At 37.8% G+C, this 24,523-nt stretch overlaps 1 protein-coding gene across 2 annotated transcripts in view; it reads left to right on the top strand.

Annotated features, from left to right (window-relative positions):
- LOC106090264 (neural cell adhesion molecule 1) overlaps positions 1 to 24,523 on the top strand; it is a 782,082-nt gene that overhangs the window by 440,213 nt on the left and 317,346 nt on the right. For both annotated transcript variants that reach the window (XR_009397497.1, XM_059364284.1), the window contains exon 4: positions 1,193 to 1,286. Coding sequence is in view for 1 of the 2 variants with exons in the window: in XM_059364284.1 (XP_059220267.1) it covers positions 1,193 to 1,286 (94 nt within the window). In the remaining variant the exon portion in view is untranslated. The remainder of the gene's footprint in view (positions 1 to 1,192; positions 1,287 to 24,523) is intronic.

Here is a 24,523-nt window from a genome sequence, read left to right as displayed (position 1 = left end):
TGTTTTAGATTGACTAACCCTAAAACGGTACTGCAGACGGACATCTGGGCCATCATGGAATGCTTGAGGTGGTGTGGTGATAACGCGAGGACGTCGAGTGTTAACATCTTTACGCACAGTAAACTGGGGAAAGCACGATCCGCATCGTTTGGGTGCCGGGCAGAGGGAATGAAAAAGCAGACGATTTGGCGGTGAAGGCCAGAGGACTGACGTCAATAAACTTGATAAATCCCAAGCCTTTCGTCGGGTCGACCCAATCCGAGTTAAGGCCTAAAGCTAGAGAAAAATCGGTGCGTCAAGTGATAGCATGTGTAGGGGATGTGGGGAAGATGATGAGACGTTTGAGCTGCTAGCAGACATCGGCATATAGGTGGGGACACAATATCAAACATCAACCAGTTTAGGGACGTGGTATGGAAAACAATTAGGGATTTTGTAAGTAGCACGGAATTCCTGACTCAGATTTCCGATGTTACTTTTTAGTATTTAGAGCGCACAACAAGCTGGCTTACCTGCTTGGTTGTATGTCCATAGTGGCGGATTAATATCCGCACGCTCATTTCAACCTCACCAAACATATACAAACAGACGGAAATTGCTAGATCGAATCAGAAGGTGACTCTGATTCGATCGGTGTACTTCTTAATGGTGGTGTAGGGTTATTTGTTTTTATCTTATTTTCATTTCTGCGAACTTTTTTTTCCATATGTCATAATGTCTTACTTCTTATCCAACGTATTGAAATTGGTTTCTGTTAGATTTTTTTTTTTTTTTTTTGTGGAAGAATTATTCTTTAGTAGCATGTAATATTTAAAGTATCTTGTGCTGAAATTAATGGAATGCTGCGAACCATTTCAACAGAGAGAAGACGAACCGTCCAATGGTGGTGTAGGGTAAAAAAAATTCTTAAATATATGGTTTCTGTAGATAAATTTATTATTAATTAATATAACACACGATTTTGTAAGGGTAAAGTAAATGACTTCAATGAATTGACAAACTAATTGAGTCACAAACATTTTGTGGTTTTTGCAGTCTTTATACCCAACACCATCCTATGGTGCAGAATATTAAAAACAATACAATTTTTTAAGCCATAAATACAATATATAATGCTTTTGTTTTAAAGTCCCAGAATTGCATATACTTCTTACTGTTTAGTCTGACAATTTATTTTATTTTTATATTTCAGGATATCAAACGTCATGATCAAGGCATCTATCGCTGTCGCATTGATTTTCGTACCAGCCAAACACAGAGCTTCCGTTTCAATTTATCCGTTATAAGTAAGTAATTCAACACATATTTAATGCCATTGAACAACACGTCGTTTTCCGCAAACTTATGAGTAGCTTTATCTGTACTTTTCCAGTCATTGAGACACAATAAGCAAATATTTGCCCAGACGACATTGCACCAAGTTGCACTCTTTTGTGCTATAATCTTATATTTTATTTTACAAATATATTGTAAAAACAGCATCTCGAGGATGTGAGCACATTGCAGTGCATTGCATCCACTAGTTTGTATAATACAGTAATACCTCGATTTACGTCGTCTCGGTTAAGATCGTTTCGATTTACGTAGTCAAAAAAACCGTTTCCATAAACTTCGATTTACTTCATCTCAGTAGTTTCAGACCAAAAACTCTCTCGTTCTCTTTTGCTCTCGTTCACTACTTCAAACAATTCCAATTTTTTGTTGATATGCGAGTCTGATTGTGGTCGTTCATTATTTGTTTAGTGAATTTCGGGATTCCCAATTTTCCTCGATGTGCCTCTTTGTTTGTTTGTTTTGTGAATGAGTATTAGAAAAATAAGTTCGGCTCCGCTCCCGCTACTCTACATTTAAATTGACTATTTATTTTTCAATTTTCTATGAAGTGATATATTCGTTTTGTTACTACATATAACACATCAAGCAATATTCAACTCCGGGTATATGTATTCTTGATCTTGATATAGGGCTGTATCCTTATAAAGACCCCATGTAAACCGATCTCCTGAATTGATTTCTTGAGCATCTAGGGGCTCTGATTTGTCTGAAATTTTGCAAACCAGCTTCTTTTAGAAACTCCAACATTTTTGTAAAGTTAAAACTCAGTCGGTCCATTACCGTCTTTAGCCCCATATAATTTGATCTCCCAATTCTACTTCTTAAGCCCCTAGAGTGCGCAATTCTTATCCCATTTTCCCCAAAATTTGGCACAGTGATTACTCGTACAACATCCAAACATCCGTGGTCTGCATTCGTGTCATTTTGTCTTATTTAAACAGACCATCCGACTTAACTTCTTAAGCATATACCGGAAGCAATTCCTAACCAAATTTAAAAACTCAAGTAAAAACGCGTTAAGTTCGGCCTTGTCGATCTTTGGATACCCACCACCCTGTATATATATTTATACCCACCACTATAGGACGGGGGTATAGTAATCTAGTCATTCCGTTTGTAACACCTCGAAATATTCGTCTAAGACCCCATAAAGAACATATATTCTAGATCGTCTCGACGTTTTGAGTCGATCTAGCCATGTCCGTCCGTCCGTCTGTCGGAATCACGATAGAGGTCGATTTAGATTTAGATATAGGTCCCATATAAATCGATCTCCCGATTTGACTTCTTGAGTCCTAACAAGACGCAAATTTTGACCGATTTGGCTAAAAGTTTGCACGTAGTGTTCTGTTATGTCTTCCAAAAACTGTGACTAGTACGGTCTGAATCGGTCTATAACCTGATATAGCTCCCATATAAACCGATCTCCCGATTTGACTTCTTGAGCTCCAACAAGCTGCAAATTTTGACCGATTTGGCTGAAATTGAGCATGTAGTGCTTTGTTATGACTTTCAACAACTGTACCAAGTACGATCCAAATCAAAAACCGATCTTCCGATTTGACTTCTTGAGCCCTAACAAGCCGCAAATTTTGACCGATTTGGCTAAAAGTTTGGATGTAGTGTTCTGTTCTAACTTACAACAACTGTGCCAAGTGCGGTCTGAATCAATTTTTAACCTGATATAGCTCCCATATAAACCGATCTCCCCATTTGACTTCTTGAGCAACTGGAAGCCGCAATTTTTGTCGGATTTGGCTGAAATTTTGCATTAAGTGTTTGGTTATGACTTTCAACAGCCGTGACTAGAACGGCCTTAATAGGTCTATAATATGATATAGCTTTCATATAAACCGATCTCCCGATTTGCCTTCTTGATCCCTTACAAGCCGCAATTTTTGTCCGATTTGGCTGAAATTTTGCATGTAGGGTTCTGTAACGACTTCCAACTACTGTGACTACTTTCAACAACCGTGACTAGAACGGTACGAATCGGTCTATAACCTGATATAGCTCCCTTATAAACCGATCTCCCGATATAACTTCTTGAGCCTTTACAAGCCGCACTTTTTTATCATTTATTTTTTTTAAATTTTTAGCAGAATCCATGGTGAAGGGTTCCCAAAAACCTACTATATCTATTTCAATGTTCAAGCATGGACCGATTTGGATCATATTCGGTACAGGTACCAAGAAGTTACAGTTTAAAACTTCGAGGAAATCTGTTTATACATGAAGATTTTATGGCTTAAAATCCCAGATCTGCAAATCGGCCCATATGGCAGCTATATCCAAGCATTTTCTGATATAGACCCTACGCTGTTGCGCTAAGCCACCCAGATATCCGGTTGGTTAAGCGCAACTCCATGTTCCAAATCTATAACAAAGTATGTCGGAATCGGTCGGAAATTGGTATTTCGATGTGATACAAACGGAATGGCTAAATAATATACCTCCTTTATTATGGTGGTGGAAATAAAAATCCAAGGAGTTTGTTGCTTGATTCTTTTTAGTTTTGTCTATAAAAAGAACTTGACAAATGCGATCAATTGTGGATGGCATACAATATTCCGGCCTACTTTTCGTTTTCACTTGTTTTGACTTTAAGACGAAACTTTTTAAAATTGGTACAAATCTGCTTTCGATAACGATTTAACGGAAGTTAACTCTCAAGGTATCTCATGTTAATGTAATAATTTTTATACCCACCACCGAAGGATGGGGGTATATTCATTTTGTCATTCCGTTTGCAACACATCGAAATATCCATTTCCGACCCTATAAAGTATATATATTCTTGATCAGCGTAAAAATCTAAGACGATCTAGACATGTCCGTCCGTCTGTCTGTTGAAATCACGCTACAGTCTTCAAAAATAGAGATATTGAGCTGAAATTTTGCAAAGAGTATTTTAGTCCATAAGCAGGTTAAGTTCGAAGATGAGCTTTATCGGACTATATCTTGATAAAGCCCCCATATAGACCGATCCGCCGATTTAGGGTCTTAGGCCCCTTAAAGCCACATTTATTATCCGATTTTGCTGAAATTTGGGACTCTCGATTTAAAGTCTTGGTCCCAAAAAAGACGCATTTATAATCCGATTTAACTGAAATTTGACACATTGACTTATTTTAGGCTTTTCGACATCCATGTTGTATATGGTTCAGATCAGTTTACTTTTAGATATAGCTACTAAAAAGACCAATATTTTGTTATACATAATTGAGCATTGACTTGTACTTATTAGTATTTGGTCCAAATCGGATCATATTTCGATATAACTGCTATGGGACATAAGGTATGCAAATTTCACTGGATTTTGATGAAAAGTGCTTTACATAGATACCCGAGGTGGTGGGTATCCAAAGTTCAGCCCGGCCGAACTTAACGCCTTTTTACTTGTTTTTTTTTAATTCGCTAAAATAACAAAAAACCAAAAACGGTCTCGTTTGTCTTTATATAAGTTTCATGCCTCTAGAGCAATGAAAAATTTTTGAAAAATCTTCCTGTTATTTGAACTTACATAGATAGAATTGGCGATTGAAGTTTTTTTTTTTTTGTTGAACTAAACACGACGTTAACCGAGATATTACTGTATAAGATTTTCTCTTTCTGGTTTACTCAACAAACAAGAAGTTTGCGTATTCTTACATACGTACATCGAGTATTTGAATATCAACATCATTAAAAACTACAACAGAAAAGTTTTACAACATGTTCAGTAAGAGATGGCAGAATGAAAACAGAACTTGAGGAAAACAGAACTTGAAGAAAACAGAAGTTTTGTGAAACATAATGTAAAATCACAATATGCTCTATTAAGGATTAAATAATGATGTAACCATACGTACAAAATCCGTTAGAGGTCTTTAAAAATAAGCTAATAACTATTCGAGTGTTTTATACAAATAATAAACCAAGTAAAGAAAGGCAAATGTCGGGAATACTCCTCCTGTTACTGTTAATACCCCCCACACCTAAACTATTTACGTAAATTGAGCGATTTCATTCCTTGGATGCAATATCTATATCTGAACCAAGTTTGATGTTATATCTGAGCTATAATCAAATCTGTACTAAGATAGATAATATAAGGAAGAATATAAACGTGATTTAGAAATAAATAAATCTGTACCAAATTTCGTGATGGCCCAAAATTTTCGCTGCTACAACTTTTCAATTCAAAATCGTTGGATGCACCTGTAGGCAAGCCAATTTGCCGGTGAACATTCTATTGAAGAACAACGGGTCAGTTATCAGCTGTTACTTTTAGCTTGCTTTAGAAAAAAGTGTAAAAAAGTATATTTGATTAAAGTTCATTCTAAGTTTTATTAAAAATGCATTTACTTTCTTTTAAAAAATCCGCAATTACTTTTTGGGCAACCTAATTTATCAGAGAACTGCAAGAGGTGGTATATTCTCATAAGTGTATCGCCACCGCCATTGAAGCGGTATTATGCTCAGCACACTCATATTAGTGGCGACCGTATGAATTCCCGTTCATTCATTTTCATGTTTCGGGTACCACCACTTTTAACATCGTCTTTGTCCATGGCGGTGTTATGAGTGGAAATTAGACGAAAATGGAAACACCACATCAGCATAAAACATTGGCTCCAATTGTATTTGCGGTGTTACTTTTGCAACGAGGGGAAAGCCCATTCATGTTAGATTAGGTTAGGTTGAAAAGAGGCTGCATGTATTAATCCGCCTCATTCCACTATGGACATACACCTAAGCCAATAATCGGATTGTTGTGCGCTCTAAAAACTAAAAAGTAAGCTCGAAAAAGAACATTTTAAATTAGAAATTCCGTGCTACTTATGAAATCCTTAATTGTTTTTCATACGACTCCCCTAAGTTGGTTTATATCTGGTATCGTGTCCCCATCTAAGTACCGCTGTCTGTAAGCCGCGAAAGCTGGGCAAAGACATAGGAAACGCTCCAACGTGACATAATTTTCCCCACATGCCCTAAACGTGCTATCATTTGCCGCACCAATTTTGCATAAGTGAGCTCATAATCCTATGTGCCTCTTATGACACCAAAAGCTATACTGACCTCCTTCTTACTTCTTTTCAGTAATAACCTCGTCCTCTCACGATCGGGATCACCCCATAATATTTTTGCCATCCTACCGACTATTTCCGTTGTCGCCCACGCCCTTAGTCCGATTTAATCTCCGCCTGCACGACCGTAATATAGTCAGCCAGCCTAAAACAGATCTCAGTCCCTGGGTTCTCAATGTAGACCCACAGGCCCACTCTGTCCCCTAGCTTTGATCCATCCGTATAACATGATCTTCCAGACGGCAGCAGTGCCTCGCACTCGACCTCAAGTGTCGTCTCTGGTATGCGACCGGAAACCTCTTCCTTTCCGTCTAAATGTCCTATCGTCGCCTCGATTATACCGCGATGGCTTGATATAGGCATGCTGTTTGTATTTAGGCAGTTCGCTGGATGTCCTACTCTTTATCATGGTATCCATAATGCGTTCCATGCTTTTGAGAAGAAAGGACGTAAGGCCCGTATGCCTTTGGTTTTGCATAACTTGTCTTGCTGGGCTTGGATATAAACACCACCCTTTCCTCCTGCCTGGTTTTCGGAATATATGCAAGTCCTAGGCACGCTGCGAAAATAGTGGTCAGATGAGGCGCCATATAGTCGGCCTCCTTTTGTAGTAACGTAAAAAGTCTGCGGACCTCATTCCTAATGTCGTGAATCTCCACGGTCATCCAGGGTTTTTCTTGGGCTGATTTCCTTTCCCGAAAAGGACAACTTTCTTTGAGAGACTCTACTAGTGCAGTCGTGATCTTGTTGACATTGTCGTCAATGTCTTCTATGCTTGGACAATCTAAATTACCTAGGCCAAGTCTTCTTCTGAGTAGTCTTCCGAATTTTGACCAGTTGGCTCACAGCTTATTACTGAAGCTTATCGGATTCGACGCTGGTCGTACTATTCTAAACCTAATGCAGCGATGGTTTTAGAAGGAATGCTCCCTGGAGACCCTCCAATCCTGAACCTCATTGATTAGATTTATATTAACATAAATAAATTAAATATTGATAATATTTAATTTCATTCCTAAATACCAATTTTCGTTTTTGTGAGATTTTTTCAATCTTTTTCCTATTAAAACTAACATTTTTTGCGGTGGTAGATTAAATCCACTCATGGTGGTAGTTCTAGAGGATATAATTACGCAAATTTTGCAAAAGATTGTGTAATAAATGCGTCTAAAAAAGGATCTTGAAGTGAAAATAGAGGGAAAAATAATTGGGAGCAACATCTTAATCTGAACCGATTTTTATAAAATTCACTAGAAATATCAATAGTTAGAACAGAATGGTACCTGCCGCATTGCTCAAAATCGGACGAATGCAAATTTGCCCATGTACATTTCATTTAGAAACAGAGGCAAACTTCTCAAATATCAATGAGTGCTATCCGCGTCGAGTTTAAGCTTTTTATAGCCGAGTCCGAACGGTGTGCCGCTGTATAACATCTGTTTGTGGAGAAGTTTTTGCATAGCTGCTATACCAATGGTAAAGAACTTCATAAATGTCGCCAGCGTTAGGAGGAGATAACCACCGCTGAAATTGTTTTCAGATATTCTCGTCAGGATTCGAAGCTTGACCTTCAGCGTCATATGCCGACACGCTAACCTCTGCGCTACGGTGGCTTCCAATATGCTTGTGATAGCCTTATCTTAATCGGAACTGATTCCTTTATAATTCGTCAGTAATGTTAAGAGTCGAAGTAAGAAGGAGATTAGTATAGCATTCGGTGTAATCAGTGAACAAAAAAGACTACGAGTGCTCTTATGCGTATCATATGAAGTTCATGTGGGGAAGATGATAAGATGTTGGAACATTTCCTATGCAATTGCCCGTCAATTGCGTCTAACACAATTCGGCACTTAGGTGGGTACACAATGCTAGTTTTGAACCGACTCTGGAGCATCGAATAGAGAACAATTAGGGATATTATGAGTAGCACGGACTTGGAAGTTACTTTTTGGTATTTATAGCGCACAACAAGCCTATTATTAGCTTAGGTGTGTGTGCGTAGTGTCAAAGGGTAGATTTATATCCGCAACATCTTTTCAACCTTACCTAAGTGTCATAGGGGAATCCTTCGTGCCAAATTTCGTGAAGGTCCGTAAAAAATGTTATATTATTGTGTGTTATGAGAGTGAAAAGAGGGTCATATAACCCAATTCAATTATTTACGAGTTAAATCTCATTAAGTTTTAATTTTCCTTAAATTCCTTAATTAAATTAGTTCATCACACTTTTAATGTTATGGGCTGAAAAATTGTTATTTCTTGACATCAAGTATTTTTTTTAAGCTTTCCTATTAAGTTATGTATCTTATCGGGCAACTACCAAAATTATTTCACCAAATTTATATAGAAAGGAAACTTCTGTAAATGTGACTGTCCTTGACCAATCCTCAATCAACAGCAAAGATTTTCGTCCTTACATTGCTACCGAATCTGTCAGCTCCGCCATAGCACTTAGAACGAAGGAAGAAAAAAAAAGAGTTTATTATTTGCTCATGTTTTTCTATTTATTTATCCATTCAGACGACATCAGTCTGACGAGTTTTATTGTTATTTTTATACCCTCCACCATAAGATGGGGGGTATACTAATTTCGTCATTCTGATTGTAACTACTCGAAATATTCGTCTGAGACCCCATAAAGTATATATATTCTTGATCGTCGTGAAATTTTATGCCGATCTAGCCATGTCCGTCCGTCTGTCCGTCCGTCCGTCCGTCCGTCCGTCCGTCCGTCTGTCTGTCGAAAGCACGCTAACTTCCGAAGGAGTAAAGCTAGCCGCTTGAAATTTTGCACAAATACTTTTTATTAGTGTAGGTCGGTTGGTATTGTAAATGGGCCATATCGTTCCATGTTTTGATATAGCTGCCATATAAACCGATCTTGGGTCTTGACTTCTAGAGCCTCTAGAGTGCGCAACTCTTATCCGATTGGGATGAAATTTTGCACGACGTGTTTTGTTATGACATCCAACAACTGTGCCAAGTATGGTTCAAATCGGTCTATATCCTGATATAGTTGCCATACACACCGATCTGGGGTTTTGACTTCTTGAGCCTCTAGAGCGCGCAATTCTTATCCGATTGAAATGAAATTTTGCACCACGTGTTTTGTTACGATATTCAACAACTGTGCTAAGTATGGTTCAAATCGGTCCATAACCTTATATAGCTGTCATATAAACCGATCTTGGGTCTTGACTTCTTGAGCCTCTAGAGGGTGCAATTCTTATCCAATTTGAATGAATTTTGGCACGTAGTATTTTGTTATGATATCCAACAACTGTGCCAAATATGGTTCAAATCGGTTCATAATCTGATATAGCTCCCATGTAAACCGATCTGGGATCTTGACTTCTTGAGGCTCTAGAGGTCGCAATTATTATCCGATTTGCCTGAAATTTTGTACGACGGATTCTCTCATGACCACTAACATACGTGTTTATTATGGTCTGAATCGGTATATAGCCCGATACAGCTCCCATATAAATCGATCTCTCTATTTTACTTCTTGAGCCCACAAAGGGCGCAATTCTTATTCGAATTGGCTGACATTTTACACACGTCTCCAACATATAATTTAATTGTGGTCCAAACCGGACCATATCTTGATATCGCTCTAATAGCAGAGCAAATCTTTTCTTATATCCTTTTTTTGCCTAAGGAGAGATGCCGGGAAAAGAACTCGACAAATGCGATCCATGGTGGAGGGTATATAAGATTCGGCCCGGCCGAACTTAGCACGCTTTTACTTGTTTATTATGCGTTTTTATTTATTTATTTTTTCTTGTTGCTTTCGTGGAATCGTGTACTCTTTGCATGGATGGACGAAAGGAAACTTGAATGTCTCCGTCAAATGGGGAATTCGTAGAAAACAACTTAAGACCATGGTAATAGCAATTGATTTTATGATGATTTTCGTACGCCACGTACCAAAGTCAAAACAATAAAAAAAAAACAAAAATAATGTTCCATCAATTGTGTGGAGGAAATGGAAAGCAAATATGTATAAGGGGATCGGTACAAAGATATGGGGAAAACAAGCTTAAATGCATAGACCACGGTTTTCCATTATAATCTGTGGTATGTGGCTATGATCATAAATTTCTATTGAAAAAAAAAAAGAAATGCATTAGTTTGCATTATTGCATTGCATCTGATGGCAGGGGATTTAACGTTGTTTTTCAGTGTGCCAGGGTGTGTGCATGCATGAGTGGTTTGCGGGCTTGGAATTCCTGGATTTAAACTATTCAAGTAAACGGAGAATGGAAGACACGGATCCGGTATTCTTGCAAAAAGTAGTCTAAATGTTTTCCTTCCATCGCTACGCACCGAAGTTTCTGGCGTACGACCATCATTTGTGTTGTTGACAGTGATTTGAAAAATTTAATTTGACAAAAATCGAATTAATTTCGTGAACCTTTCGTGCGACCATTTTTCGAAATTTTCGATGTGGACTGTTACGACGAGAATACATTGACGAATTTCAATCTTTAAATGGCGATGAAGCAGTCGTGACCGACGATCGCTCGAAGTCCAATTCGTCGTTCGAAAACGCTCGTTGTACCAGATAACATTGAAGCCGTGCGTTAACTTTAATACAAAATCGACGTGTGATATACCGCAATATAGAAGGATCCTTTGGTATTTCTTTCACAACCAAACATTCGATATTGCATAAACACCTTGCCGTGAAAAAGGTTTGCTATCGTTGATTCCGCATTCGAATTCGACAAACGCTCAAAAAAAGGCTCGTGTCAATTATGATGTCTTCAAGAGTCTTGCTTTGGTATGTTGTATTTGAGTTGTATTTAATTGCGAAAACGCATCTATGATACAATTACCACATTAACCAAGCTCGACAACCCTGCATATTAGCTGTACTTTTTCCAATATATTTATTTTTGTGTAATGGTAGACATTCTGTCTGTGGTAAATTACACTTCTTCCGTACCACACATGATTTTTATCATCTGTTGGAAGTTGTATTGATGGCTTCGAACGCGAAGACAACGACAATAGCTCACGCTGTTGCTCCGTGTGCCCAGGTTCGAATCCTGGCCGGGCTCTGCCGAATTTTTAATTTTTCAAGTTTTTTGCCTGTTTAGGTGAGATCACTAAATTTTACAATTTTTGTTATACCCTCCACCATAAGATGGGGGGTATACTAATTTTGTCATTCTGTTTGTAACTACTCGAAATATTCGTCTGAGACCCCATAAAGTATATATATTCTTGATCGTCATGACATTTTATGTCGATCTAGCCATGTCCGTCCGTCCGTCCGTCTGTCGAAAGCACGCTAACTTCCGAAGGAGTAAAGCTAGCCGCTTGAAATTTTGCACAAATACTTCTTATTAGTGTAGGTCGGTTGGTATTGTAAATGGGCCATATCGGTCTATGTTTTGATATGGCTGTCATATAAACCGATCTTGCGTCTTGACTTCTTGAGCCTCTATAGGGCGCAATTCTTATCCGATTTGAATGAATTTTGGCACTACGTGTTTTGTTATAATATTCAACAACTGTGCCAAGTATGGTTTAAATCGGTCCATAACCTGATATAGCTGTCATATAAACCGATCTTGGGTCTTGACTTCTTGAGCCTCTAGAGGGCGCAATTCTTGTCCGGTTTGAATGAATTTTGGCACTACGTGTTTTGTCATGATATCCAACAACTATGCCAAGAATGGTTTAAATCGGTCTATAACCTGATATAGCTGTCATATAAACCGATCTTGGGTCTTGACTTCTTGAGCCTCTAGAGGGCGCAATTCTTTTCCGATTTGAATGAATTTTGGCAGGACGTGTTTTGTTATAATATCCAACAACTGTGCCAAGTATTGTTGAAATTGGTCCATAACCTGGTATAGCTGTCATATAAACCGATCTTGGATCTTGACTTCTTGAGTCTCTTGAAATTTTGTACGACGGATTCTCTCATGACCATCAACATACGTGTTTATTATGGTCTGAATCGGTCTATAGCCCGATACAGCTCCCATATAAATCGATCTCTCTATTTTACTTCTTGAGCCCCCAAAGGGCGCAATTCTTATTCGAATTGGCTGACATTTTACACAGGCCTCCAACATATAATTTAATTGTGGTCCAAACCGGACCATATCATATCGCTCTAATAGCAGAGGAAATCTTTTCTTATATCCTTTTTTCCACCATGGATCGACAAATGCGATCCATGGTGGAGGGTATATAAGATTCGGCCCGGCCGAACTTAGCACGCTTTTACTTGTTTGTTTCTCTTTCGAGACGAGCTCAAGGATCGGAGATTGCAAATGGAAAAGGAAAGCCAAAGATAGCAACCCACACCAACCAGCCACTACAATCGAACATGTGGGTCTTCTAAGTCGAACCAAATTCAACGAATTATTCGTGGAAGAACCACTTCCAAGCAAATGGCCGCCTGTTTCTTCGCTAAAACAGGGACCGAAGTACTGCATACGTGATCGAGTAAAATTGTTCGAAAACAATCGATACAAAAGTGTACTCGATCACGTATGCGGTAATTCAGCCCCCGATTATGTGGTGACTGCTCCGCTTGTGTGGTACATCACAATTTGATTGTCTGAAGTCTTGGGAGAAATTTAAAAAAATAAATAAGGGAAGACGAATCATTGTTGACCATGATATTGCGAGCTCTCTCACATCGGCTCAAACCAGCGGCTTTTTGAGCGATCAAAACGTTGAATTGATGGGTCAACCTCAACGACTTCTTTTTATTCCAGAACATTATGACAAAAATGGGTAGTCAATAATTTTCTGAACCCTTTACAAGCACTTTCATCAACTGATCTGCTCAAAATTGTGCACAATGTCTTCTTCAATGACTTCCACGATGTGTATGTTATATGGTCGAAATTGGTTCAAATTTACTTATAGCTCCCATATAAACGATCGTACCTTGAAAAAAAAGTTTGCCCAATATTTAATATTTTTCCTTATTCGTGCGATTTTAGCAATGAAAACGAGTCAAAGAACCAAAACTTTAAAAAAAAGATGCTATCTTTAAATTTAATTCCTTTTTTACTAATGGACATGATCAACCGTTTTAATTTTTGATTGCTGATTGATTCGTATTTTACTTCATAGCTGACTGTCCAATTATTAATTTTTGAAAAAATCTTTTTTTTTAACTTAGTACCATAATATAAAAAAATAAACATTTAAAGACGCTCTTATTTGTTGGGCAAGTTTGAGTCTTTAACAGTTGTCTTGTCCCAAGTTCAATTTCCTAGATTTCACCGATATTTTGATCTCCATTTTAAATTTTTGTTTTTAATCAAAAGACGCAAAGTTGAGGATTTATTAAACCACCATTTAAAATAACAAAAAAATTGATATGAAGACTCTCAAGTGAATTTTGTTAAAATCAGTTCAAATTAAGATATAGCGCCCATATATTCGCATTGTTCGGTTTACACTTATGAAGCCGAAGTTATTACAATTTTTCAGGGATTTTCTCTGAATTTGGTACGGACTGTTTTGTTACCCATTAGAACATCTACGCCGAAGTCAATCAAAATCAGTTTGGAATTAGATATAGCGTCCATATATTGATTTCATCCAATTTGCACTTATAGCGTAGGTCCAGGTTATTACACAGTCTGCACCCCCCGATTTTTGCTTCATCATACTTGTTTTGAACAGAAGTTTTGCAAGACTAAGATACTGACAAATGTCTTCATTGAGTCAATATTTACTATTCAAAATTCCTTTTCGATCCTATACTTTGGCTAATAGAAAGTCAAAAACAAAACTTGATATCTTCAAAAACTCAGAATCAAACAAATTTGTTGATCAATACATCCGTTACTGATTATATTACCCTCTGTGAATCTATGAAAAACGCATATTAATCCCAGACGTACTACAAACACGACCACCTTGTCCATCGCCCGTCTACGTGCATCAAAGAACAATAAGGACAAAGTGTCCTTGTCGTTTATTACAATACTCGCATTTGAATTTTGTTTGCTAGCGTGGTTGTGGCAAAGTTCTTGGTGCTGGTGCTGGTGCTGTATGATGATGGCATTACTGTTGTGTTGTATTTCCTCTTCGAGTTGGCCTTATGGATTCCCTGAGACACCCCGAGAATTGCTATCACATTTTTTTTTTGTTTTGTCAACATCGTTAACATAATTGTGCACGTTTTTTATTTAAGACTTTAAGATCCTTTGTGAGACATTTTCTGTATTTGTTTGAGTAAAATATAATGTAGGAGATTGAATTGTTTGCAAAAATAAGGGGTTTCCAATGTTAATAACAAAAGCTAGGTTGCATCGAGCAGCAAAATAATGTTGAGAAAAAGTATTTAAAGAGTGTGGTGTTAAGCAAACTTCAGACCAACACTGGCCATAAATATTTCACGCACGCCTTAAACGAAGATTGCGTAAAAAGTTTTTCTGTTTACACTGTAAAAAATCAAATAAAATATGTTCGGCATTGCTTATATATAAATATCCATCAGAGAGCCCAGCTCATCTACATGTTGGTATTTAACTCTTACTAGCTTAAATCTAATTTGGCATTCGACTTTTTTAAGTTGGATACTGACCCTTCATGAGGTCGTCAAATTCACAGCACTTGTAAGGAATCCGGTTTATCTTTGACATTTTTCCCATGCGGCCTAAGTCGTTTGAAACTGCGAATAATTGTAATTTAAATCCATTTGAAAGTTATTTCAAATTCATTTCAACTCTCGACCAGATTTCTTGCATTTTACTTCGTTTAGTTGTTATCTCCCCCGTTTTTGTTCATTTCAATGTCACAATGGCAACAAGAGGGATAACAAGTTACTTAAGCATAGAAACTGTCCAAGATTTTTGTTGTGATTTGTTTTCAAGGGATTTGTTAAGCGTTTGATAAGCATACACAAGGACACCATTGGCGAAGCAATTTTAAAATTGAGGGGGCGTGCGCTTGTCTAAAATGCGATCTGGGGGGTATAGCGCAGAAAAGCAGAGGGTAGCTTGTTGCAACTTCTCTTTTAAATCTCTTTTAAATTAAATCTTAAGCCTTAACATAGAACTTTTCGAACTTATTTGTTTTTCATTAAAATGTTCACTTTAGAAATGCACAAAGTTTTCAAATATTGCCAAGAGATTTGAATGCTTACCGCAATGCCATTTCAAAGTTTAGTGTGAACTTATTATTAAAAGAGAGAAGCAGATAAAAATTTGCCAATACAAATTTCAAACGACATGATTGTTTAAGTTATGTTTAATATCCTTCACCAAAGGATGGCGGTATACTCATTTCGTCATTCACTTTGTAACGCATCGAAATATTGATCTAAGCCCAACAAAGTATAAATATTCTACATAGTCTGGACATTCAGAGTCGATTGAGCGATGTCCTTAAGACTGTCTGTCTGTCGAAAGCATGCTAGCATTCCAATTAGTAAAGCAAGGCGGTTGAAATTTTGCACAAATATTTCCTATTTATTTTTTACGTAGCTGCCATATAAACGGATCTTGACGTATTGATCCTCTATACTACGGAATTCATATGACATTTGGTTGAAATTTTGCATTAGGTTAGGACTTCTGACAACTGTGCCAAGTATGGTCCAAATCAGTTCCTTACCTGAATAAACCGATCTTCATATATGAAATTTTGTTAATACTTCCAATAGTTGTGCCAAATATGGTCTAAGACGGCCCATAACCTGATATAGCTTCCATATGATCCGAACTTGAGCCTCTGGAGGTATTTTTTCGACCTCTAACAGTCATGAAAGGTACAATCCATATCGGTCTTAATAAAGCTGCTATATATTTGAAAGTCATTTTAAGAATGTGTCAAATATGATCCATGTTGGATAGTGTATAAGGTTCGTTCCGGTCGAACTTATTGCGCTTTTACTTTTTTGATGATTGCTGATCGGTGAAGGCCAGAGGACTTCCGTCATAAACTTTGGTAACCTGAAGCCTTTCTGGTCAACGCAGTCCGAATTAAGGGCGTGGGCGAGAAATGCGCATGTAACATTGTGGAACAGCTAAATGGTCGGTAGGACGGCGAAAATCCTATGGGGGATCCAGATCGCGAGAAGACAAGGCTATTACTGAAGGGAAGTCATAAGGTCAGTATAGCTTTTGGTGTCATAACGGGACACATAGGACTACAAGCTCACTTGTGTAAAATCGGAGCAGCAAGTGATAGCATGCGTAGGGAATGCGGGGAAGGTAATGAGACGTTGAATCATTTCCTTTGTCATTGCCCGGCTTTCGCGTCTAACAGATACCGGCACTAAGGTGGGGATACTATACCAGACATGAACCATCTTAGGGGAGTGACATAGAAAACAATTTAGGACTTTGTAACTAGCACGGAATTTCTAACTTAGATTTTCTTTTTCGAGGTTACCTTTTTTTGTATTTAGAGCTCACAACAATCTGGCTTAGGTGAATGTTCATAGTGGCATGGGGCGGATCAATATATGCACCCACTTTTCAACCTAACCTCCTTTTTTTGAACTAAAGAAGGACAATTTTTAAACGGGTCGTATTAAAAGACGCCCAACATTATATGTTATACCCAGTACTGCTTTAAACAAACACTGTTACAAAGCAAACAAATATGTTAGTGTGCCCACCACTGTTTTACAACTAAGCGAATTTGTTTGTAACACCCTATAGGAGAGGAGGAAAATCTGTTTTGACTTGACCATGTCCATCTGAATTCGTGTACAAAATACAATTCGAATTTTGATTGAGTTTTTGTGAAATTCGGCTTTAACGATTGAGAGTCGAACCCTATTGGAAGAAATCGATTCAGATTTAAATAAACCACACATATATGACAGAATTATGATAAGTTGTCAATCGAACCGTACTTATGCGTGTCTTTTTGTACAATAATGTTGAATTTCAGATCGGTTCCGATCTATATTATATAAAGCATCAACCGACCGTTTAAAAGTCTGCACGACATTCTCATCTAGCACTATCACTGTGCTACTAAGGCCGTAGTAGCTACAACGTTCGACAGATCTCCTCACAACTAAATAGGAATTAAATTTTTAATTGAATATCTCTGCCTAATTTCATCATAATTGGTTCGAATTTATATGTATCTATCGATTCAATGTTTGTTGTTGTTGTTGTTGTAGTAGCAGTGTGTGGTACACTGAAGTTTGTGAAAGTGAAAAGTGCTCAGTGTATTCTGACTTTCATGGAGAAATTCACAAACAAGCAACGACTTCGTTGACACTTTTTATCATAATTCATGCTCTACACGCAAAGAATAGATCGTTGGAGACATTTTTAGGGGAAACAAAATACTTTTATTACGAAGTTGTTTTTTTTTATTTTAACTATGTAACGTTTCGCTTCAACAAAGTTTTATCGAATGTAACTAACTCTGCTTATTGTGCCCTTCATAAGATACCTTTCTTTTGTTGTAAAACCAAAAAACTCTTTAATTGCAAACGTGTTTCGATAACCGCAAACGATTATTCGTTTAACGGACCAATAATTATTCACTTGTGTCTCTCCCACTAGACAGAGGGAAGGTGAGTATTTAAGCGTATAGACCGGTTATGGGTTAATTGTGGTAGGCGGATGGTTAACTAGGAAATTGATAATTTTAAAAAAGTTTCGCCATAGGGACACAAAAAAAAAATTGTTTCACAAAAAAGAATTTTCTCCAAGTAAACATATCTTCTGAACAACGTTGAATTTTGTTTACGATAAAAGTACATGTTTTTTGCGATAATTTCTTGCAAAAATTTGTGACAAATATAGTTTTTTTACTCTCAACGTAGTATGGGGGTATACTAATCAACTCATCACGTTTTTAACGCCTCGAAATATTGATCTGCGACCCCATAAAGTATGGGTCATAATGGCCCATATCGGTTCAGATTTGAGTGCAGCTCCCATATAAACCGATCTCCCGATTTGACTCGTTGAGCCCCTAACAACTGTGCTAAGTAAGGTCCAAATCTATAACCTGATATACAATAGCTCCCATATAAACCAATCTCCCGATTTGACTTCTTGAGCCCCAGGATGCCACAATTTTTGTCCGATTTGGACAATTTGCAAGTATTGTTCTGTTATGACTTCTAACAACTGTGCCAAGTACGGTCCAAATCGGTCTATAACCAGATATAGCTCCGATGTAAACCGGCCTCTCGATTATCCTTCTTCGGTTGCTAGAAGCTTTAATTTTGCTGGTCTGACAGAAGTTTAATATGTAGGATAAAATTATGCCCTTTAACTAAATTAAGTTTGCATAAATTTTTAGCAGAATACATGGTGGTGAGTTCCCAAGGTTCGGCCCGGCCGAACTTAGCACGCATTTACTTGTTTTGCACTAACAATACCTTTCATTTTTATACCCTCCACCATAGGATGGTGGAGGTAAAGCTAGCTTACCGATCTTGGTAAAGCTAGCCGCTTGAAATTTTGCACAAATACTTTTTATTAGTGTAGGTATTTTAAATGGGCCATATCGGTCCATGTTTTGATATAGCTGCCATATAAACCGATCTGGGGTCTTGACTTCTTGAGCCTCTAGAGTGCGCACTTCTTATCCGATTGGAATGAAATTTTGCACGACGTGTTTTGTTATGATATCCAACAAATCGGTCCATAATCTGATATAGCTGCCATATAAACCGATCTTGGGTCTAGACTTATTGAGCCTCTAGAGTGCGCAATTCTTATCCGATTGGAATGAAATTTCGTACGACGTGTTTTGTTATCATATCCAACAACTGTGTCAAATAAGGTTCAAATCGGTTCATAACCTGATATAGCTGTCATATAAACCGATCTTGGGTCTTGACTTCTTGAGCCTCTAGAGGGCGCAATTCTTATCCGATTTGAATGAATTTCGGCACGACGTGTTTTGTTATGATATCCAAACACTGTGCCAAGTATGGTTCAAATACATTCATAAGCTGATATAGCTCTCTTATAAACCGATCTGGGATCTTGACTTCTTGAGCCTGTAGAGGAGAGAAATTTTGTACGACGGATTCTCTCACGACCACCATCATACGAGTTTATTATGGTCTGAATCGGTCTATAGCCCGATACAGCTCCCATATAAATCGATCTCTCTATTTTACTTCTTGAGCTCCCAAAGGGCAATTCTTATTCGAATTGGTTGACATTTTACACAGGTCTCCAACATATAATTTAATTGTTGTCCAAACCGGATCATATCTTGATATCGCTCCAATAGCAGAACAAATCTTTTGTTATATCCTTTTCTGCCTTAGAAGAGATGCCGGGAAAAGAACTCGACAAATGCGCTCTATGGTGGAGGGTATATAAGATTCGGCCCGGCCGAACTTGGCACGCTTTTACTTGTTGATATATAAAATGTTATTCGGGGTTTCTAGAAGTTTTTCTTTACTTATAAATTAATTTAACGTCATGGTTATATATGTGTACATTCTTTTCATACACACCACCGAAGGAAGGGGTATATTCATTTTGTCATTCCGTTTGCAACGCATCGAAATATCCATTTCCGACCCTATATAAAGTATATATATTCTTGATCAGCGTTAAAATCTAAGACGATCTAGACATTTCCGTCCGTCTGTCCGTCTGTCAGTTGAAATCACGCTACAGTAGTTAAAGATAGAGATATTTAACTGAAACTTTGCACAGATTCTTTTTCCTGATATAGCCCCCATAAAGACCGATCCGCCGATTAAAGGTCTTAGGCCCATAAAAGTCTCATTTATTATCCGATTTCGCTGAAATTTGGGACAGTAAATTGTGTTATGGCACTCGACATCCTTATTCAATTGCCCAGATCGGTTCAGATTTGGATATAGCTGCCATATAGACCGATCTTTCGATTTAAACTCTTGACCCCAAAAAAGGCGCATGTATGATCCGATTTCGCTGAAATTTGAGATAGTGACTTATGTTAGGCTTTTCGACATTCGTGTCGATTATGGTTCAGATCGGTTTATATTTGGATATAGCTACCAAAAAGACCAATATTTTGTACTACAAAATTGAGCAATAACTTGTACTTATTAGACCACTCAATATCCGAGCCGCATTTGGTCAAAATCCGACCATATTTCGATATAGGTGCTATGGGGGCATAAAGAATGCATTCTTCACCGGATTATGACAAAAGGTGGTTCACATTTATACCCTAGGTGGTGGGTATCCAAAGTTCGGCCTGGCCGAACGAAACGTTTTTTACTTGTTAATTATACCCACCACCGAAGGATGGGGGTATATTCATTTTGTCATTCCGTTTGCAACACATTGAAATATACATTCCCGACCCTATAAAGTATATATATTCTTGATTAGCGTAAAAATCTAAGACGATCTAGACATGTCCGTCCGTCTGTCCGTGAAACTTTGCACAGATTCTTTTTTTTTTGTCTATAAGAAGGATAAGTTTGAAGCTATATCGGACTATATCTTGATATAGCCCCCATATAGACCGATCCGCCGATTTAGGGTCTTAGGCCCATAAAAGCCACATTTATTTTCCGGTTTTGGACAGTGAGTTGTGGTAGGCCCTTCGACGTCCTCCGTCAATTTGGTTCAGATCGGTTCAGATTTGGATATAGCTGCCATATAGACCGATGCTCCGATTTCGGGTCTTAGGCCCATAAAAGGCGCATTTATTGTCCGATGTTGCCGAAATTTGGGACTGTGAGTAAAGTTAAGCCCCTTGACATATTTCTGCATTATGGCACAGATCGGTCCAGATTTGGATATAGCTGTCATATAGACGGATCCTCAGATTTAGGGTCTTGGGCCCATAAATGGCGCAATTTATTGTCCGATTTTGCTGAAATTTGGGACAGTGAGTTGTTTTGGGCCCTTCGACATCCTTCGTCAATTTGGCTCAGATCGGTCCAGATTTGGATATAGCTGCCATATACACCGATCCTCAGATTTAGGGTCTTAGGCCCATAAAAGCCACATTTATTATCCTATTTCGCTGAAATTTGGGACTGTCTTAGGCTTTCGACATCTGTCTTCAATTCATTGTTCAATTGTTATACACAATTGAACAATGACTTGTATTTATTAGTATTTGGTCCAAATCCGTACATATTTCGTTATAACTGCTATGGGACATAAGGTATGCAATTTTCACCGGATTTTGTTGAAAGGTGGTTTACATATATACCCTAGGTGGTGGGTATCCAAAGTTCCGTCCGGTGGAACTTAACGGCTTTTTACTAGTTTTTAAATAGATTGAGCATATTGAAAATTATGCCGAGTTTAATTTAATGTTGTAACATAATTCCGACCCAAATTTGTAACTGATTTCTGTTTGTAATTCAAACTCTTTTAGAGTTTATTATGATCTAATTCCATGTTATGATACACAATTATATTAAAAGCCTTCCATATTGATCTAATGATTTTTGTCATTGAACCTATGGGAAACTTTAAAAAATTTCAATTTCCAAGTTTACCATCCATCCATCACTTTAAACCATCGCTGGTCTGTACATTTCAAAACTCTCCCTCTCTCTAGTTGCACAAGAGAAAAATTATTGCTCCGGTAAACGAATAATCGTTTGCGGCTATCGAAACACTTTTGCTATTATAGAGTTTTTGGTTTTACAACAAACAAAAGAAAGGTACTTTAACCGTAGGCGAAGTTGCTAAGGGATTAACAATAAAGAAAGTGGTTACATTCAATAACGCAAATTTAATAGCTGTCGTTTGAATGTTGTAGCGCAACATAACATAGTTACAATAAAAGAAAAACTTCGTAATAAAAGTATTGTGTTCCTTGTGAAGAGTCCTCAAACGTTTTATTTTTTGCATGTACGTCCAATGACAAAATTATTAGGACAACATGGAAGGCCTTTAATACGAGTATAATTGTGTTATAGTATCGACATAAACTCTATAAATACAAACAGAAATCAGTTACAAATTTGGGTCGGAATTATGTTACAACATTAAATTAAACTCGGCATAATTTTCAATATGCACAATCTATTTAAAAACTAGTAAAAAGCCGTTAAGTTCCACCGGACGGAACTTTGGATACCCACCACCTAGGGTATATATGTAAACCACCTTTCAACAAAATCCGGTGAAAATTGCATACCTTATGTCCCATAGCAGTTATAACGAAATATGTACGGATTTGGACCAAATACTAATAAATACAAGTCATTGTTCAATTGTGTATAACAAAATATTGGTCTTTTCAGTAGCTATATCTAAAAATAAACCGATCTTAACCATATACAACATGGATGTTGGAAAGCCTAGCATAGGTCACTGTGACAAATTTAAGTGAAATCGGATTATGAATGTGCCTTTTTTGGGGTCAAGGCTTTAAATCGAGATATCGGTCTATATGACAGCTTTATGCAAATCTTGACCAAATTGCAGAAATATGTGGAGGAGCTTAACTTAACTCTCTGTCCCAAATTTCGTCAACATCGGGCAATAAATAAGCCCTTTATAATTAAATCAAGAGATCGGTCCATATAGCAGCTATATCCAAATCTGGATCGATCAGAGCCAAATTGAAGAAGGATGTCGAAGGGCATTACACAACTTACTGTTCAAAATATCGGCGATATCGAACAATAAATGCGCTTTTTATGGCCCCCAAAACCTAAAACTGAGAGATCGGTCTATATGGCAGCTATATTCAAATCTGGACCGATCTGTGCATAATGCAGAAGTATGTCAAGGGGCTTAACTTTACTCACAGTCCCAAATTTCGGCAACATCGGACAATAAATACGCCTTTTATGGGCCTAAGACCCTAAATCAGAGGATCGGTCTATATGGCAGCTATATTCAAATCTGATCCGATAAGAGCCAAATTGAAGACAGATGTCGAAAGCCTAAGACAGTCCCAAATTTCAGCGAAATAGGATAATAAATGTGGCTTTTATGGGCCTAAGACCCTAAATCTGAGGATCGGTGTATATGGCAGCTATATCCAAATCTGGACCGATCTGAGCCAAATTGACGAAGGATGTCGAAGGGCCCAAAACAACTCACTGTCCCAAATTTCAGCAAAATCGGACAATAAATTGCGCCATTTATGGGCCCAAGACCCTAAATCTGAGGATCCGTCTATATGACAGCTATATCCAAATCTGGACCGATCTGTGCCATAATGCAGAAATATGTCAAGGGGCTTAACTTTACTCACAGTCCCAAATTTCGGCAACATCGGACAATAAATGCGCCTTTTATGGGCCTAAGACCCGAAATCGGAGCATCGGTCTATATGGCAGCTATATCCAAATCTGAACCGATCTGAACCAAATTGACGGAGGACGTCGAAGGGCCTACCACAACTCACTGTCCAAAACCGGAAAATAAATGTGGCTTTTATGGGCCTAAGACCCTAAATCGGCGGATCGGTCTATATGGGGGCTATATCAAGATATAGTCCGATATAGCTTCAAACTTATCCTTCTTATAGACAAAAAAAAAAAGAATCTGTGCAAAGTTTCACGGACAGACGGACGGACATGTCTAGATCGTCTTAGATTTTTACGCTAATCAAGAATATATATACTTTATAGGGTCGGGAATGTATATTTCAATGTGTTGCAAACGGAATGACAAAATGAATATACCCCCATCCTTCGGTGGTGGGTATAATTAACAAGTAAAAAACGTTTCGTTCGGCCAGGCCGAACTTTGGATACCCACCACCTAGGGTATAAATGTGAACCACCTTTTGTCATAATCCGGTGAAGAATGCATTCTTTATGCCCCCATAGCACCTATATCGAAATATGGTCGGATTTTGACCAAATGCGGCTCGGATATTGAGTGGTCTAATAAGTACAAGTTATTGCTCAATTTTGTAGTACAAAATATTGGTCTTTTTGGTAGCTATATCCAAATATAAACCGATCTGAACCATAATCGACACGAATGTCGAAAAGCCTAACATAAGTCACTATCTCAAATTTCAGCGAAATCGGATCATACATGCGCCTTTTTTGGGGTCAAGAGTTTAAATCGAAAGATCGGTCTATATGGCAGCTATATCCAAATCTGAACCGATCTGGGCAATTGAATAAGGATGTCGAGTGCCATAACACAATTTACTGTCCCAAATTTCAGCGAAATCGGATAATAAATGAGACTTTTATGGGCCTAA

This window comes from Stomoxys calcitrans, chromosome 3, assembly GCF_963082655.1.
Source record: "Stomoxys calcitrans chromosome 3, idStoCalc2.1, whole genome shotgun sequence".
Lineage (NCBI taxonomy): Eukaryota > Metazoa > Arthropoda > Insecta > Diptera > Muscidae > Stomoxys > Stomoxys calcitrans.
This window is presented reverse-complemented; position numbering and strand designations above follow the sequence as displayed.